The 17,073-nt window shown below is 43.9% G+C and overlaps 1 protein-coding gene across 1 annotated transcript; it reads left to right on the top strand.

Annotated features, from left to right (window-relative positions):
* The first annotated feature begins 713 nt into the window (after window positions 1-713).
* LOC118667718 (ataxin-10-like) lies at window positions 714-2,479 on the top strand. Its single transcript, XM_036331494.1, has 2 exons — window positions 714-2,191; window positions 2,449-2,479. The coding sequence occupies exons 1-2, from the start codon at window positions 903-905 to the stop codon at window positions 2,477-2,479; spliced, it is 1,320 nt and encodes a 439-aa protein (XP_036187387.1). The 5' UTR covers window positions 714-902.
* Window positions 2,480-17,073: the final 14,594 nt, after the last annotated feature.

Raw genomic sequence — 17,073 nt, 5'->3', positions numbered from 1 at the left:
AGAAAGTCAAGGATTTCCAGCCACCACTATACGCTAGGAAGAAGCATGGATGGATTCTTTCCTGGAAGCTTCAAGGGAGTGTGGCCCTGTCTCCACCTTGGTTTCAGACTTACGGCCTCCAGACTGAGAGGATACATTTCTATTGCTTAAGCCATTCAGTTTGTGGTGTTTGTATGGCAGTCCTCACCATTACTGAAGCTCAAACCCTGCCCCCAAACTCCCAGGTTAGTTCACTACTTGACAGAGAAAAGGCTTTCCATGAATGAATGGATGGATGGATGGATGGATGGATGGATGGATGGATGGATGAGTAGATGACTGGAGAGAACCTTTGGGAAATATGAAGTGGAATATGTAAAATTAAAGTATATGGGCTGCCATTTCCCAATTCTATGCTGATAGAAGGCATGGCTAATGGATTTTAGTGTTCTTTCTGAGTATTGCAGAGGATGCCTCATATGGTTTTTGAATTACTAATAGAAGCTGGCAATCATATTTTGTATTTGAGAAAAATAAAACCATAAAGACTCTTTTTTGAAACTTCAAGTTATTAAAAATATTGTTAAATAGAAGTCACAATTCTGTATACAACTACTTCATGAATTTCTTTCAAGGTTTAAGTAAAATTAATTAAACCCATATATATGTTTTTGTGCTTTCCATGTGCATAGATTTTACATTAAGAAAAAATATCTCGGCACTTCCGCCCGCCCCCTCCCCTCGCACACAGCCCTCCCGCCGGCCGATCCGGCGTCGCCGTGCCGCGCGCTCTCGCTTCAGGCGGGGCCGCAGGGCGCGAGGCGGCGGCGCGGCCTGAGGTGCGGGCGCCCCTCCCCGCCGGCTTCCCGGCCGCCGCTCCTCCCCGGCCGCCGCTCGTCCTCGTCCGCCTCGGCAGCGGCAAGATGGCGGCGCCCAGGCCGCCGCCCGCCGGGCTGTCTGGCATCATGGTGCCCGCGCCCATCCCGGACCTGGAGGCCCTCCGCGCGCTGACGGCGCTTTTCAAGGAGCAGCGGAACCGGGAAACTGCACCCAGGACTATCTTCCAAAGAGTCCTGGATATCTTGAAGAGATCCGCTCGCACCGTCGAGCTGGCCTGCAGAGACCCGTCCCGCGTGGAGCACCTGGCCTCGAGTCTGCAGCTCATAACAGAATGCTTCCGGTGCCTCCGCAACGCCTGCATCGAGTGCTCCGTGAACCAGAACTCCATCAGGAACTTGGATACAATCGGCATTGCTGTTGATTTGATTCTTCTTTTTCGGGAACTCCGAGTAGAACAGGAAGCCCTGCTGACAGCTTTTCGCTGTGGCCTGCAGTTCTTAGGCAATATTGCCTCACGGAATGAAGATTCCCAGGCTATCGTGTGGGTGCACGCTTTCCCGGAACTCTTCTTGTCCTGCTTAAATCACCCAGACAAAAAAATTGTTGCCTACTGTTCAATGATTTTGTTTACATCCCTTAATTCTGAAAGAATGAAAGAACTGGAAGAAAACCTCAATATTGCGATTGATGTCATAGAAACTCACCAAAAGCAGCCTGAATCAGAATGGCCGTTCTTGATTATTACAGACCATTTTCTGAAAAGTCCGGAATTGGTGAGAGCTATGTATGCCAAAATGAGCAATCAAGAAAGGGTCACACTCTTGGACGTTCTAATAGCCAAGATGGTGGGCGAGGAGCCTCTGACCAAGGATGACACGACGGCGCTCCTGGGCCACGCCGAGCTCATCGCCAGCACCTTCGTGGACCAGTGCAGGGTTGTGCTGAAACTGACTGCCGGGCAGCATGATGACGACGAGGCCCTGGCTACAATTAGGCTCCTTGACGTCCTGTGTGAGATGACCGCCAACACCGACCTGCTCAGCCACCTGCAGGGGTACCCGGGCTTGCTGGAGAGAGCCATTGATCTTTTACGGTTGATTCATGTAACTGCCAACGACACCACGGACATCTTCAATACCTCTGCTTGCATAAGAGCGGAAGGGGACGTCAAAAACATGGCTGAGGGCTTTAGGTCTCATCTCATTCGTCTGATCGGAAATATGTGTTACAAGAATAAAGATAACCAAGACAAGGTCAACGAGCTGGACGGCATCCCCCTGATCCTGGACAGCTGCAGCCCAGACGACAGCAACCCCTGTATCCTTCGTGTGAGCCCCCGCGTCAGGCCGCAGGCCGCAGCCCGCGCCTCTGCGTGCCCCTCCCCCCGCCTCCCCCCCCCCCCCCCCCCCCCCCCCCCCCGCTCCTTTGCCGAGGAGCTGCCTGCTCCCCGTGGGCTTGTTCCTAAGAAGGAGGCCCCTTCTCCGGCGGCCGGACTGTCCGGACTGTCCCCGGCAGCCTGTGCAGGTCGGGCCGGGCTCCCGGGGGGACGGGATGTTACAGGGAGAGCGTTGCGGTGGCACCGAGCTCTCGTTGTGGCAAGTCCTGTTCTGTGACCCTCTGTGCCTGAAGCTGCGGCTCTGGCTCTCGTCCTCGCCTGTAATGCGGGTGTGTTCTGGGGGGGCCGGCACGCGTGTCCCCAAGGAGTGGCACTATAGGAAGCAGGTCTAGTGCAATGACGAGGAAGCCCAGAACCCATGCCGCCTGTTTCGGTTTGAGAGAGAAACTTTAATTTCTGGAGCTTCCCTGGTGAGAGCCCTTCTCCGCACGGCCTTGCACTGACTGCGGGTGGAGAGGGGCAGACAGGCTGCTGTGGGGGCTTGGAGAGTGGAACCCCACGGGGACCATGAGAGCTGGCCTAGGATGGAGGAGATGGGGGGCGGGGGTGCATTTTAAAGTAAAATCCCTCACTGGTTTCTGTCAAGAACAGAAAAGGAGCCCTAGCTGGTTTGCCTCAGTGGATACAGCATCGGCCTGTGGACTGAAGGGTCCCGGGTTCGATTCTGACCACGGGCACAGGCTCAGGCTGTGTACTCCATCCCCAGTAGGGGGCGTGCAGGAGGCAGCCGATCAGTGATTCTCATTATGGATGTTGCTAACCGTCCCTCTCCCTTCCTCTCTGAAATCAATAAAAATATATATATTTTTAAAAAGAAAAAAAAAAAAAAAAAAAAAAAAAAAAAAAAAAAAAAAAAAAAGAAAAAATATCTCAATGCTTTATGGTCTTTGCAGTTGATTGGAGTGTGGTGAAGCCTTTAAGTAAAGACTCCATCTCAAAAGGGGAGCAAATAATAAAGCAAAGTGTGGGATTCTGGAAGTTGAAGTGGTCAATAATAATGGCATTGTTTACAACCAATCACTTACCAGGATGACAGGACCAATGGAAAAAGGAAATTACCTACCCACCCACATAATTGTACCAATTGCTAGAATCGGTTAATAGGCCATAAAAAAATCAATCCAAGAGAAGCATAAGGAGATATGCATGAGAGTTGATCTTTGTTATTATTGGTCTTCATTTGCAGCCACATTTGAGAATATACTCAATGACAGTGGGATGTCATTTCTGATAAGGTATCCTCTTGGTCTCTGCTTTCATGGTCTTCTTTTGTTGGGAATGAATTTTTTATTTTCTCTACTTTTTGTGTTTTGATTTTCATAGTACGGTGCCTGGCTTCAATGGAGAGGGAGAGAAAGAAAAGGACCCTTAATTGTGCAAGGAGCAGTACCAGGGAAGGTATCAAATTCCTTATGTGACTTGTCTCATTTGATCCCATTAGGTATTGACGATGGTTACCTCTACTCTACAGAGGCGGAAACTGATGTTCAGAGTTGTTAAGCCATTGGCTACGCTACTAAAGAGGGGATTCAAATTCAGGTCTGTTTGTCTGAACTGAAAGTCTTTTTTATTTTCTTTTTGCTAAGTCCCTGATTCCATAGCTAAAGGTTTAGAGCCAGATGTATTATGAAATTCAGTAGGGACGCGTATCCCACATATTACTTAATATTCCCAGTGGGGTCTGGGGCAGCACCAAGTAATCAAACCCATTAATATTTTAGCAGTTAAACATCAACATTGAAAGTAAATAGGATAAATAAAAAATACAAATAGCCTCATTTTTTTGTTTGCCAAATGGTTTTGTACCTATTTTATGAAATTTTTGATTTCCAGAGCTTTTGGCTTTCATAATTTTGGATGAGAATTTGTGGACCCGTATTATACTGGCTCCCAGGAGAGAGTGCGTACATTTATCCTCTTCCTCAGGGAACTCCTAAATGGAGAAAGCTAGAGTTAAAAAAACAAAAACAATTGCCTGATGCTGTTGCTCATTGGCCAAATTGACATACATTTGGCGTTTTAAAAATGAAAATGGTTTTAAGAACAAATTGGTAGTAGAAGCCTAATAGTCCTTCACAGGCCTCCTGAATACAGAGAATTGGGAAGACCAGGCATCTCCCATAGTCTTCTTGAACTAACCCCATCCTGGGCTCATTGAACTGTAATTCTAAGCTGCAAGACGCGTGAAACAGTCATTTGGACCTCACATGAAACTGATACTCTGTTTCTCTTTTCTCATCCCCCCTTACCCCCCTTTTCAGATATATCTGCTGAGGACTGATGGGCATACCAGAGAGCCACTGATATTTGTTCTGAATAATTGGCTTGACCCTTTGAAGATAAGGTTAGGTCAGATAAAATGAAATTTTCAAGTGAAGGGCCAGATTCTCATCCTAGAATATCTGTAGTTTACTTGGAGGATGGGTTTTTAGCCTTGTTCTATCATTTCATGATTCTCTACTTACTAGATACACTTACCCACACTTCGTCCCTTCTGCCAAACCTCTCCCACTCCATCTCTGTTGTTGGTGTCATTTGACCACCTTCCTCCCACTCTGTAGCCAGACCCAATAAGACAGAGCTGGGCCAATCTCATTTTTCTCTCTTGATTTTAATTATATGACACAGAAACTGAGTACATCAGGTAAAGGACTCTGGTTTGTAAGGTCATGTCCTTGCATGCCCTTCACCCTGGCACCTTGTAAAGGAACAGAAAGCAAGAAACTCATTCACATAAAAGAGATTTTAATATAGCAAATTCCAGAAACATGGAGAGAGAGAGAGAAAGAGGGTATGGAAAGATATATATTAAGGATTTGGTTCATGTGATTGTGGAGACTGAGAATTCCAAGCTCTGCAGTTAGTAAGCTGGAGACTCAGAGGGCTGATGGTGGAGTTTTAGTCTGAATCTTCAGGCTCGAGAACCAGGAAAGCCAATGGCATAAGTTGCAGATGGTGTTTGAGTCCAAAGGCAAAAGAAGACAGATGTCTCAGCTCAAAGACAGAGTCAGACAGTGAGAAAGAATTCTCTTTCTTTCTTTCTTTCTTTCTTTCTTTCTTTCTTTCTTTCTTTCTTTCTTTCTTTCTTTCTTTCCTTCTTTCTTTCTTTCTTTCTTTCTCTCTCTCTATATATATTTTTATTTTTATTTTTTAAAAATATATTTTATTGATTTTTTTTACAGAGAGGAAGGGAGAGGGATAGAGAGTTAGAAACATCGATGAGAGAGAAACATTAATCAGTTGCCTCCTGCACACCCCCCATTGGGGATGTTGCCCGCAACCAAGGTACATGCCCTTGACCGGAGTTGAATCTGGGACCTTCCAGTCTGCAGGCTGACGGTCCATCCACTGAGCCAAACCGGTCAGGGCGAAAGAATTCTTTCTTACTTAGCCTTTTATTCTATTCAGGTCTTCAACAAATTGGGTCACACTCCACATTGGGGAGGGCAACCTGGTTTACACATTTATTCAAATGTTAATCTCACCCAGAAACACCTACCCAGACATATCTGGAAGTAATTTTTGACCAAATATCTGGGCTCTTTGTCAAGTTGATGCATAAAATTAACCATCACAACCCTTGTAATCAATCTTCCGTAGGGCAGCGTTTACAAAATTTATCTAAATGATTTAGAGACCTTGGATTGGTGGAAGCCAAGATTGCAAGCTCTTGGGAATGTCCTGTCATAGTCCTTGTACATCCTGCCTACAGAAGCTGCTGAAGAACTTATGTATGCAGTTGTTGCTTCAGACCCCATTCCCTTCAACAATGCATCTTTCTAAGGCAATGGAGAAAGCTCAGCAATGGAGTGGGGCTCATTACCTTTCGCAGATTTTAAAATAAGTGGTTGGAGTAGATTAATGTTTCCTAAAACCTGGAATGTATACCAGATACTTTTAGGAAGTACATAAATATACATTTCTTTAATCATTTGGGTATTTTTATGTGGAATAGACAAATCTATAATTTACACATTATATTAGGGTAGGTAAGACATGCTGTGTAAAAAATAGGTTACTATACAGTAAAGAATTAACTCAGCAGGTCTGGGTGGTCCAAACCCTAACCATTCCATAGAAAGGTTTGTCCCTTGTCCTGCTCCTGGAAGATAACCTCTAAACCAGTGGTTCTCAACCTGTGGGTCGCGACCGCTTTGGGGGTCAAACGACCCTTTCACAGGGGTGGCCTAAGACCATCGGAAAACACATATATAATTACATTTTGTTTTTGTGATTAATCACTATGCTTTAATTATGTTCAATTTGTAAACAATGAAATTGAGGATCACCACAAAATGAGGAACTGTATTAAAGGGTCGCGGCATTAGGAAGGTTGAGAACCACTGCTCTAAACCCTTGGAACATCTGCTGTTAAGAATGGCTTTGCTTACTTGAGGTCTTGGGCTATGCCAGATACTTTACGTTAATATGGTTAGGGTCTTGGTCCAAACAGTATTAGCTTGACCTCTGGAGGGAATGGAACTAAGTTCAGCAATATGGGCGATCAGCCATGCCTGTGTGATTGACCCCAGTAAAAAACTCGGATACCAAGCCTGGTTGGAATTACTTCATCCATGATGTTACAAATCATTGCTAGGAGAATTAAGCACTGTCCATGGGACTCAACTGGGAGAGGACAAATGGAGGCTGTGCCTGGCTTCTCCTGGACCCTGTCCTGTGTGCCTTCAGTGTGGCTAATTTAATCTGTTCACTGTAATAAACTATAATTGTGAGTAGCATATAGCTGTCTAAGTTCTGTGAGGCGTTCAATTGAATCACTGAATCTGAGGGTGATCTTGGGGACCCACAAACATAGCCACAAAATCTCAACAGCTTAACACAATTATCTTTTGCTGTTCAGGTAAAGTTTAATCAGAGCTGGACACTCTTCAGGCCAACACTCCTCTGAACAGCTGGGGAATTGAGTGTTGCCATTTCGGAGTCCATGGTTTCTAGTCACACAGTTGACAGAATGGCAACTGACATTCACATAGATGACAGAATGAGAACAAGGGAAAACATGCAGGATGTTTGAGGGATGCTTCTTGTAAGTGTATCATTTTTGCCCAGGTTGCATTGGCCAGAATCCAGCCACATGGGGCCAACCTAATGCAGGGAGGTTGAGAAGGGTAGCTTCCTGTGTCACCAAGAAGAGGAAATTAAAAGAAAAAGGAATAAGAAATTAAGTTGGTGAGTCTAATTAGTCTTTATCAAATCTTTGACTTCATGGATATCAATGGTAAGGCAAAGTGAAGTTTATATAAGTATAAAAAATGTGTTGCATAAAGAAAGGTATTATAAAAAAAGTAATTATGACAAAAATTCTGAAGTGGTAGATGAATAACTGAAGTCTGGATAACATTGGACCAGATAATGGCCATGGGGATATTTTGGCTATAAGATGCTTCTGTGATGATACCGACTAATTGTCACCACAGTCTTCTTCAAGATCCTGGGACTGTTAGCTTACAGTTTTAAGAGTTTAGAATTTTACGTCAATCTGTCTCTAAATCTAGATTAGGAAAAAATAATGGCTAGAAAACTTTATTTTTTTAACATTTTGCTACATCAAAACTGAATGAACATTTAATTTTCATTCAACATTTTCTTCTTAGGAGCAACTATAAGAACAATTCTTTTCCAGCCTATGTACTAGTATATTATTTTTCTCTTTTGAAATAAAGTTCCATCCTGGCCAGGTATAGCATATTCCCTTTAAAACTTCTGGCTTATTCCTACCATATGATTTACATGGCTTCGTGAACATTTTCTTGTAAAAACTATAGCAGGAAGTTTGAAAGCTCAGGGAAAACTTTTGACAGGTGACAAATCTTTTGAATACAGTGAACTTCTCAAAAGCATTTTTTCTAGGTAAACTTTCGTTCACCTTGTGAAGCTAAAAGAGAAAAAAGGACAAACATATAACAAACAAAACCATGTTGGCAGAAAAGCTGTATTAGAAAATTAGTATTCTACACAGCCAACAGTTACACTGCCTGACAATAACTTTAATAAGATAGTAAAATAATTTTAAAACATCCAAGCTTCTAGAGATCCCATAAGAGTCTCTTATAGAATTTGAGAATTTTGGAATCTGTGGAATTCAAGGGGCACCTCACCTTGTTCATCCCTCAGCCTTTGCCAGGGCTGCCTGAAAAGCACCCAAGAGTTTTAGGAGTTGATTGACCAGCTCTGAGCTCTTTTTCTCAGCAGAACCTCTTATCAGTTGATGTTTAGGACTATGTCACAACTTTGGAAAAGGATGAGTAATTTTTACCCAATGCCATAAATCCTTACACTCGGTCTGCAGTTTACTCTGCTATTTTGAGACAAAATGGCAACCTTTAAAGTGTTCCAATAGAGAAATTTCCTACAGTATTAAACAGCTTGTAGTAAAATTTGGTATAGAATGAGAATAGGGAAACTTGATTGTTTTGAGTGGGGTCCTTACTTCAGATGGCTATGATTCCATCTTATTATTAGAAATATTTTTTAAAAAAGACTCCAAAAACTTATGCCAACTGTAGGTGATATATGTGAGATGTCTATCAATAACCTAGAAATAAGGTGGATTAATTAAATAGTACTAAATTAGACTAATTAGATAAAATTAAATGGCATGTGTTGGCTCCTGGGAGTCTAGAAATGAGATTGTTGAATTGAGTAGAAATAAATTAGACTACTTAAATAAAATTAAGTAGAAGCTGTCAGTTCATGGGAATAGCTCTTTGACTTGTAATTTAACCAGTGATATTAATATAGTATAAGAAAGAACATTTATTTATTACAGCATAAAAAGTGGATTCAAGAGAAGCAAACTCTGCCAATATCCCTTAGTACTACTTACCTATTTTATATGCTCTACATCCAAACTTCTAATTACCCAGCTTCCTGGGATACTGGAAATAACAAACCCATTCCAGTAAATTAAGCAGAAATGAAATGTATCATATGATCTTGGATAATTCCACAAGTGTCTGGGGCTGGGGGTCAGTGCTCTGCAGCCTAAAGCAGAACTCATGGTGGATGGCTTCAGGGATGATCCCATTCTATCAAGCTGTGATAGAGTGCACTATTGGTGTTGGAAAGAAGAACTCAACCATTGGTCACTGCTGCCTTAAAAGCACCTTCAATGCCCGCCCCAAACAAATTCGATTCTGCACAACTCTAGGTTAAAAATCTCATGAGGATGTGTTTGATTGGAAAAGTCTTGGTCACATGGCTTCACCTTAGCTTCAAGGGAGTCTGAGAAAGTAGACTCTCTGATGCTACCTTGTTAGATGCCACTCATGAAGGACAAAGTCCCCAAATATAGAAAGCATACAAAGGCCTGGCACAAGGGAAGAGCCAGATGAGAGAATCAGCACTCTGGTCACGGGAATGCCACATTGCCCATTGTAATGAAGATACCATTCTGTATTATTCATTGGTTTTGACCTGGGAGCATCTGACTTCCTTTGGGTGTAGTGGAAAAGTCAGTTTCTAGACCTTCCAGGCTGTGGAACAAACTTGAGCCATAATAAACTCATCAAGCATGCCGAGGGAGGCCCTCTGCTGCCAGCCAACCAGCCAGCTTTCCCCTGGCAACATCCTTTGTTTTAAATCTCAACAGAAATGTCTTAGATTACATTCAAAACAATCCTCAACCAAGTGGCCCAACATAAAAAAGAGGATGACAGGAATTGCTTTATTACCAGGTACTGTTTTGATTAATGTGAATTTCTACTTTAAATGTGCTCAGGTTGGGAGTTGTGAACCATTTCAGCTGGACTGACAGGTGAGTGAGGGGCCCGGGTGCAGGGGTGTGGGTGAGCATGGTCTGTTCCAGGTGTAGGCAATGTCCATAAAGAATTTAAAAACAATAAAACCAACTAAAAGTTGATGCACTCTATATTATCACCATGGGTCGGCAATTCTAAACCATGTCAGTGATAAATTCCTCCAATCCAAAAAAAATCTTTTTTATTGGCTATATTCTAAATGATTATTAAAATTATGTTTGACGTTTACTAACACACATGCATCTTAAATTAGCATAGTTTTATTTCTTATTCTTTAATAATGACTGCATTCCACACGGCAGTTACTTTGGAGAACTCGTTACATACTGGACTCGGAGGTCTGTGGACTCAGCCACATGTTTGTTTTGAGAGTAAATGTGTCAAGAATGATCTGGAATTGTTTGAGCTCGCTTTGGGCACAGCATGTGTCTCCCACCCTCATGATACTGTCGATTCTGTGTTTAAATAGCAGATGTGAAATACACAATGATAGCCTACTTAATATGAAGACGAAGATGCGGAATCTGAGTTTTTAAAATTCCATCACCCTCTGTGACCACCTGGAGATTTTGTGCTTAAAATTGAAAACAGGAACTTCAAAATGTAATATTTTTGTTTGATAACTGCAAATATTACTTCATAAAGGAAATATTCTACTAAATTTTGAATAACATCCTTAAAATAGAAATTTCTTCTAAACATTTTAATCACTTTACAACTAAAGAACAAATGCATCAAAAATAGTGGCTATGGCTCATACCACATGATTATAAGTGAAAATAATTTTATCCGATGGAGAAGGGTGAATTGAAAAATTATCTGCTCCAAGTGTCAAAGTCCTAGGTTCTCTGTGAGGGATGTCTCAAGATCCCTGAGGATTTGGAGTAATAATGTTGATGGTTAATCCTCGTCTCACCGTGGCCAAGTGAGTAAGGTGCATTCCACATTGGCCCTGTGGCATTCTTTCCAGCACTACTGCAAATATTATGCCTAAGAGAAACAAACAGCAAAAAGTACAAAGAACAACAACAAATCATAAGTTTTATATTAAGACAAAGAACTACATGCAAAATTAATAATAGTGATAATAACAAAATATTGGGTGGAAGACTGTTCATTTGGATCCTGGTCTCTTACCATCACCTCTAGGTTCCCACTTCAAGGAACAGTTCCCTTTTGGGGGTTCCAGTTAGGTGCTGTGTCACACACGGCAATCCTGTGAGGTCGATCCGGGGGTCATCCAATTAGCAGATGAAGGAACTGGGAGGGGGGAGATTAAGCAATTTGTCTGAAGGCTCAGTAAAAGGAGCTGGGAGTGAAACCTGTCTTTCTGGTTTCAAAGCCAGGTTTTTTCCACTCTCTACCTCTGAAGAGCAGAAACTCATCATCTCAAATTGTCCAGGGTTTTCTGAAGTCTTCGTCTTGTGACCATCATTCTTTCCCTCCATGCCTTGGTGCTGCTCAGAACTGAAGGCAGTTTTGAGCAGTGGTCACAGGGCATGGTTAAGCTGACCACTGACTGGGGACAGTCCGAGCTCCTTTCCTCCTCCAGGCTCTGTGCAAGAGGCCTTCTCCACATCCCATCTCTGATCTTCTCCAACCAGCTTCATAGAGGAGGGAACCCAGGCTCAAGGAGAAGCATCGCCTTTGTTTCTGAAGGAGAGCAGGCCCTCCTAACTGCCGCATTTCACACATGTTCCAGCTCATCTTGCCAAGTGCTTCTGGTCCTAATCTTTGATGGAAACTTTTAGATTTTCTTTGTTTTTAGCTTCCAGGTTTGGGGCTTTCCTGTTATTGCTTCAAGGACCAGGCAGTGGTCACATTCTCTCTTGCTGAGCCCTGAGAGCTTGCAGGATCAAACCCCAGGCATGACTGGAAGGGAAGGGGAAGGCAGGAGGTGGGAGTGTAGGGAGGGTGGGAATGCTGTTGGGTCTCCCTTCTCCCTCCTTCTTTCCCAGTCTGAGGTAAGCATGGGACTTCTGTCGGCTGCCATTCAAATAATTTATTTTTGTCCTATTCCCATTATTTCATCATTTCATTTTTTAGATAGGCAAGAAATTCACTTGTTTTAAATATCAAAAGGCATACAAGGTACCCTTGTCTCACTCCCACCCCCACGCCCAGTTGCCCTGCATCTCTTCCCAAGGGAAACCACTGTTACAGTCACTCGTGTGCACTTCCAGAGTGGTTACATGGGTATCCATGGAAACACAAGCAAGTACTCCACGATATTTATGCCCAGAAAACGGTAGTGTCCCATACTGAATTCTCACTTAATGATGTTTTCCATGGGGGATGGGAGCGAGGGGAGATGAGGAGTCTCTGACAGCTGTCCAAGGAATTTGCACAATTGCTCAGTGAACTTAGAGTGGTGAGCCTGAGGAATGTCCGCTGGTTCAGACTAGTAAGTATGTGCTGGACTTCTTTCTGATTTCTTTTCTTTTTCCCCTCTATCTCTTTAGGCAAATGCTCTACGTGTTTGCCACTATCTTGATCTGCCCAGCATTGTTGATCTCGATCTTTGTTGCCGAGACACAGACTCTCACTGAGCAGTTCCCCAAATTTGGTCTCACGGCACCATACGCCTTATGCCAAACAGACACGGGTCTCTGCCGCAGACTGTCTCCCATCAAAGCATGCGGATCCGCTCCTGTCAGCTTCAGTGAGAGATCCAAAGGCAAGTTTGCCTCTTGGAATGAATCTGCCGATCAAGCGTAATTGTGCTTGGGTGAATACTCCATGAATAATCAAACTATTTCTGCTTCACGACTCCTGGGAATGCAAACCTCAGTGATGCCAGTTCAGAGAGGCCCCTAGAACTGCTCTTGTCAAAACACCATGTGGGGGTTCTCCTGCCAGCCAGCATTACCCGGCACTGCCAATCCCTACTCGAGATTTCAGTAAACATGTTGAATGGAAATCAACTGGTTAGTTTGTGGAGTTAAATGAGTCTAGGAACACGATCAGTGAAGCAACGTGAGGAAGGGGGCAAGCTTTCTCCTCATTCCTGTCAACAGGCTGCTCCCACCTGGTCCGGAGGTGCCAGTCACCTGAGTCTGGGTGGCATCCGAAAGAAATCTGCTCCTAGTCCATCCAGCCATTAAAAAGTACTATGGCAATAATCCCAACAAATTCTTCAGAGATCACTTCTTCATGGTGGTTCTTTTCTTTTCCTCCTATGGCAAGGGCCCTGAAGGCACCGTAGCCTTCCAGGCATGTAAACATTCTTGTGGTTTAAAGTGCCCTGTGGGTGCCTGGGTCTCCCCTTTTCCCACAGTTGTGTTATTCTGAGAAGTCACTTGATGTCATGTGCTCCATAGGAAGCGTCTCCTCACGTGGGCCTTTGTACCTGGTGTCACTGGGAAGGGAGGGCTGGATTAATAGCACAGTTGGTGATGTGGTAAGACAAACGGCTCACCTCTAGGATTTCCTCTGCATCCACCTTTGGAGAGAGTGAGGTGGGTCACCCAGGGGTCACTGTCATGGCTGCAGTGACAGTGGATGGTTACAGGCTGCACAATTTGGACAGAGAGAGGCAGAGCCAATGGAGGGAAATGGATTCTCTCCTGGGTAAAGGCAGATGGTAACGATCAGCTTCACCTTGGACTCTGTGTCCCTGTGCATGTGAGAGCTCTCAGGTTCCAAGGCCTCCTTCCCTGTTCAGTGGTGCCCAGAGGAAAGGGAAACAGCGCCTTTCTGGTGAGGCCAGGCTGTAGGTCTGGGTGGAGAAGGGGGAAGGTGTGTCTTCTTTCTCTGAGAAGCGAACCTCATTTTCTAAACTCCCAGGGATTTCTTCAGTTCTTTGATTTCTTCCCTCTGTTTCCTGCATTGCAGTCTGAGGGGCTCAGGAGAGCGGAGGGCTGTTGGTCCAGAACCCTACCTTTGGGAGGTGAGCAAATTACTTTTCTTCTGGGACCATCCATGTTCCAGTCCTCTTCTCACTTCTTGAAATTCTTACCACCATCACCACCTCTCCTGTCCCTCCCCATAGGTTCTGGAGTCTGTGTCCTCAGGAAATGCAGGGCCTCCATTCCTACTAGTTAAGGTGCAATGGGAACAGTCCTGTTACATCGCTGCTCCTCCCTTCTGTCTATGCCTTAGTTGTTGTGACTTCCATCACTCCCCCCACCCCCAGGGGGTTCAGACACTTGAATCCATGTCCTGTGGAGGCCCTGATGGTAGATGCCCCCTTGCTGATTTTGAATATCCATTTCAGTCTCTGGTTTCTCTTCTGGAGCTGCTGCAAGACCCCGAGTTCCTGCAGAGGGACTTTCCCATGGCAAAGCCCCCCCCTGATTTTCCTGGTTTAAAATGTGGAGGGCCATCCTCAGTGATTCCATTGCTTTATTGTGTTTTTATCATGAGGCCGGGAGGGCATGGAGCCAGACAAACAGGCTCCCCCCTCCCACCCCGTTACTGGGAGTAGACTTTGGGAAGTTTCAGGTTTTGGGGCTCTGGCCTGTACAATGGAAGAATGGCACCCACTTCTTGGGCTCCTGGTGGAACAGTAAATGAAATGATGTTCATATGCCACCTGACCTGCAATCATGTCAGTTTCTTTTTCCTTCCCTTTCTGTTAACCCAATCCTGCCCCTGTTGTTAGCCCATTTCCATCTGCCTTTCCCACAGCCAGGACTTCACACCTGGCTTCGAGTCCACCTTTCTCTATCTTTAGCATGCCCAGCTGTTTTCCCTGATAGCTGTGAGCCCCGCTTCCTACACAATTTGTACAAGGTGCAACCCGAGTGAGTGCTAGGAATTAGCACATACATTAAAAGTCTCCTGTAAGCATTTTGCTGAACACAGGGATGCAGAGCCCGTTGTTTCCAGGCAGATGTTGGTTGCTCTTAGGCAACATGAAGGGAGGCTGGGCTTGTGAAGACAAGCAGAGGCACACCTACTGGCAAGCACCAGAGCTTACTTATCTGAACTGGGCAGGGCATTCACCTTCCCTTGTGGCTTTAGGAAAAGGAGGAGATAGAAGGCACAAAGGAATTGCAGGCCGTGTTTCCAGCCATGGTTTAGGATGATGGGGTGGGGTTCATGGATCTGATCACCTTCCTGTCGTCTCTGTCCAGCCTGCCCTTTGAATCTGAGCTTTACAGCCTCTACTTGGAGGAATAGGTGCTGGAGACTGACATATGGACACTTGGACAAAACCAGGCCTTTAGGCAAAGTGTAAAGCATGCATTCTCAGTGGGTGTGATACCACCCCTAATGGTGTGACAATTGATTCTTAGGAAACAAAGAATCCTCTATTTATTTATAATTCTCAACTTTGATTGCACTCTCCAATTTTTGGAGCAGCTTTAAAAATCTTGATGCCTGGGCTGCACCCTGGAACTATCAAATCAGAATCTTTGGGACTCATTTTGGTAAAATGCCCCACATGATTCCAAGGTGCAGCCAAGTTTGACAACTCTTTGCTCTGGAATCCTGGTACTCAAAGTGTGGTCCCTGGAGAGCAGCTTCAGTGTTGCCTGGGGGCCGGTTAGAAAGGCAGATTCTCAGACCTCCAGGTGGTTCTTGTATTTATTAAAGCTTGAGAAGCACTTGGGTAATATTTGTCACTAACAAAACCTCAGAGCGGTGGTTCTCAACCTTCCTAATGCCGCGACCCTTTAATGCAGTTCCTGATGTTGTGGTGACCCCCAATTTCATTGTTACAAATTGAACATAATTAAAGCATAGTGATTAATCACAAAAACAATATGTAATTATATATGTGTTTTCTGAAGGTCTTAGGTGACCCCTGTGAAAGGGTGGTTCGACCCCCAAAGGGGTCGCGACCCACAGGTTGAGAACCGCTGCCTCAGAGCATTTTGATGCTTCTGCATTAGTCAAATGTCAGCATGTTTCTGTCTGTCTGTTTCACCACCTCACTGTTGGGCTCTGGAATGAGTGGCTGGTGTACTGGGGGTGGCCCAAACTGAATTTGTGTTCTGACACGTTGGGAAGCCCCAGGATCTCTCAGAAACTTAGCAGACAGCTTGTTCCCAGGAAGGGGACCAATGTGAGCAAAGGGGCCAAGCCAAGCCAACTGGGACTGAGTGAAAATCTCATTGTTAAACCAATTACCTTAGAGCTGGTAGTTTTTGGGCAAGCGGCTGATGCACGGAAAGTGATGTTTGGGACAATATTAACTCAGCAAGTCTATAGAATAAACGTGACCAGAGAAAGACTGGGATGTTGGTGAAACTGCTGGATCTTGAGATCTGCCATTTGTTCATTTGTTCATTCAGGGATTCATCCACTCAGTGAATATTGATTGAATGGTCACTATTTGACCTGGAGAAGTTGTTTATGGAATAAAAGAAGATAAACATGATAGACCTTGAAGGGGGAGCTTTGGAAGTAATGATCTAAAGAAATTTATGTTAGGAACAAGGCAGTACTGATCAACTTAAAATACTGGCTTATTTATTGGAATTTCCAGATGCAAAATATTTTTAAAATCTGGGGTTTACAGAATACTTTTATAAGTGGATGACTTAGAAAATAAGGGAAAAATTTAATGTCATCCATGTAATTAAGCAAGAGAAAAATCATTTCTGGAGTATCTTCACTTACTGTTTTAGATGGGCAGAAGTTTGGATTAGGATCTTGAAAAAAATTTTTGGCTCATTGCCACAAACTCTTCCTGATATTTTATGAAACGTTATTAGAGGGACATAAAACGGGTGAGTCCATCACTATTTGGAATGACTCTGCTGTAAGCTGATATATTACTGATCCAAGCACTCTACTTCTTTGGTTTCTGCATCTATTTGACAACTGCAGGGATAGTTATTCTTAATTGTAGTTTCATAATTTAACCAATTTAAGGTTACCAGAATAAAACATTTGAAGCTATTATGTGGCTAATGGTTTAGACATTTTCCTATCTCTGCCTTTAGGGTGATAAATGGACAATGTGCTTAACTCTTCCACCAACATTAACTTCTCACATTTAAAATGTTGAATTAAACAATTTCGTGTCCTTGACAGTGTAATAGATTTTGTTTAGTAGGCAATGTTTAAACCTGGACCTAATTCACCTCATTATAGTTAATGTAATTTTTCCCACAGGAGGTGTTT

This window comes from Myotis myotis, unplaced genomic scaffold, assembly GCF_014108235.1.
Source record: "Myotis myotis isolate mMyoMyo1 unplaced genomic scaffold, mMyoMyo1.p scaffold_m19_p_12, whole genome shotgun sequence".
Classification (NCBI taxonomy): Eukaryota; Metazoa; Chordata; class Mammalia; order Chiroptera; family Vespertilionidae; genus Myotis; species Myotis myotis.
Note: the sequence above shows the minus strand (reverse complement) of the source record. Positions and strands in the feature narration are given on the sequence as shown.

Bases quoted from the DNA above. Each gene is read 5' to 3' on its own strand.
- LOC118667718 (XM_036331494.1), top strand. From the start codon at position 903: ATGGCGGCGCCCAGGCCGCCGCCCGCCGGGCTGTCTGGCATCATGGTG. The intron at 2,192-2,448 runs GTGCCCCTCCCC...CTGTGCCTGAAG, and splicing joins GCCGCAGCCCGCGCCTCTGC to CTGCGGCTCTGGCTCTCGTC.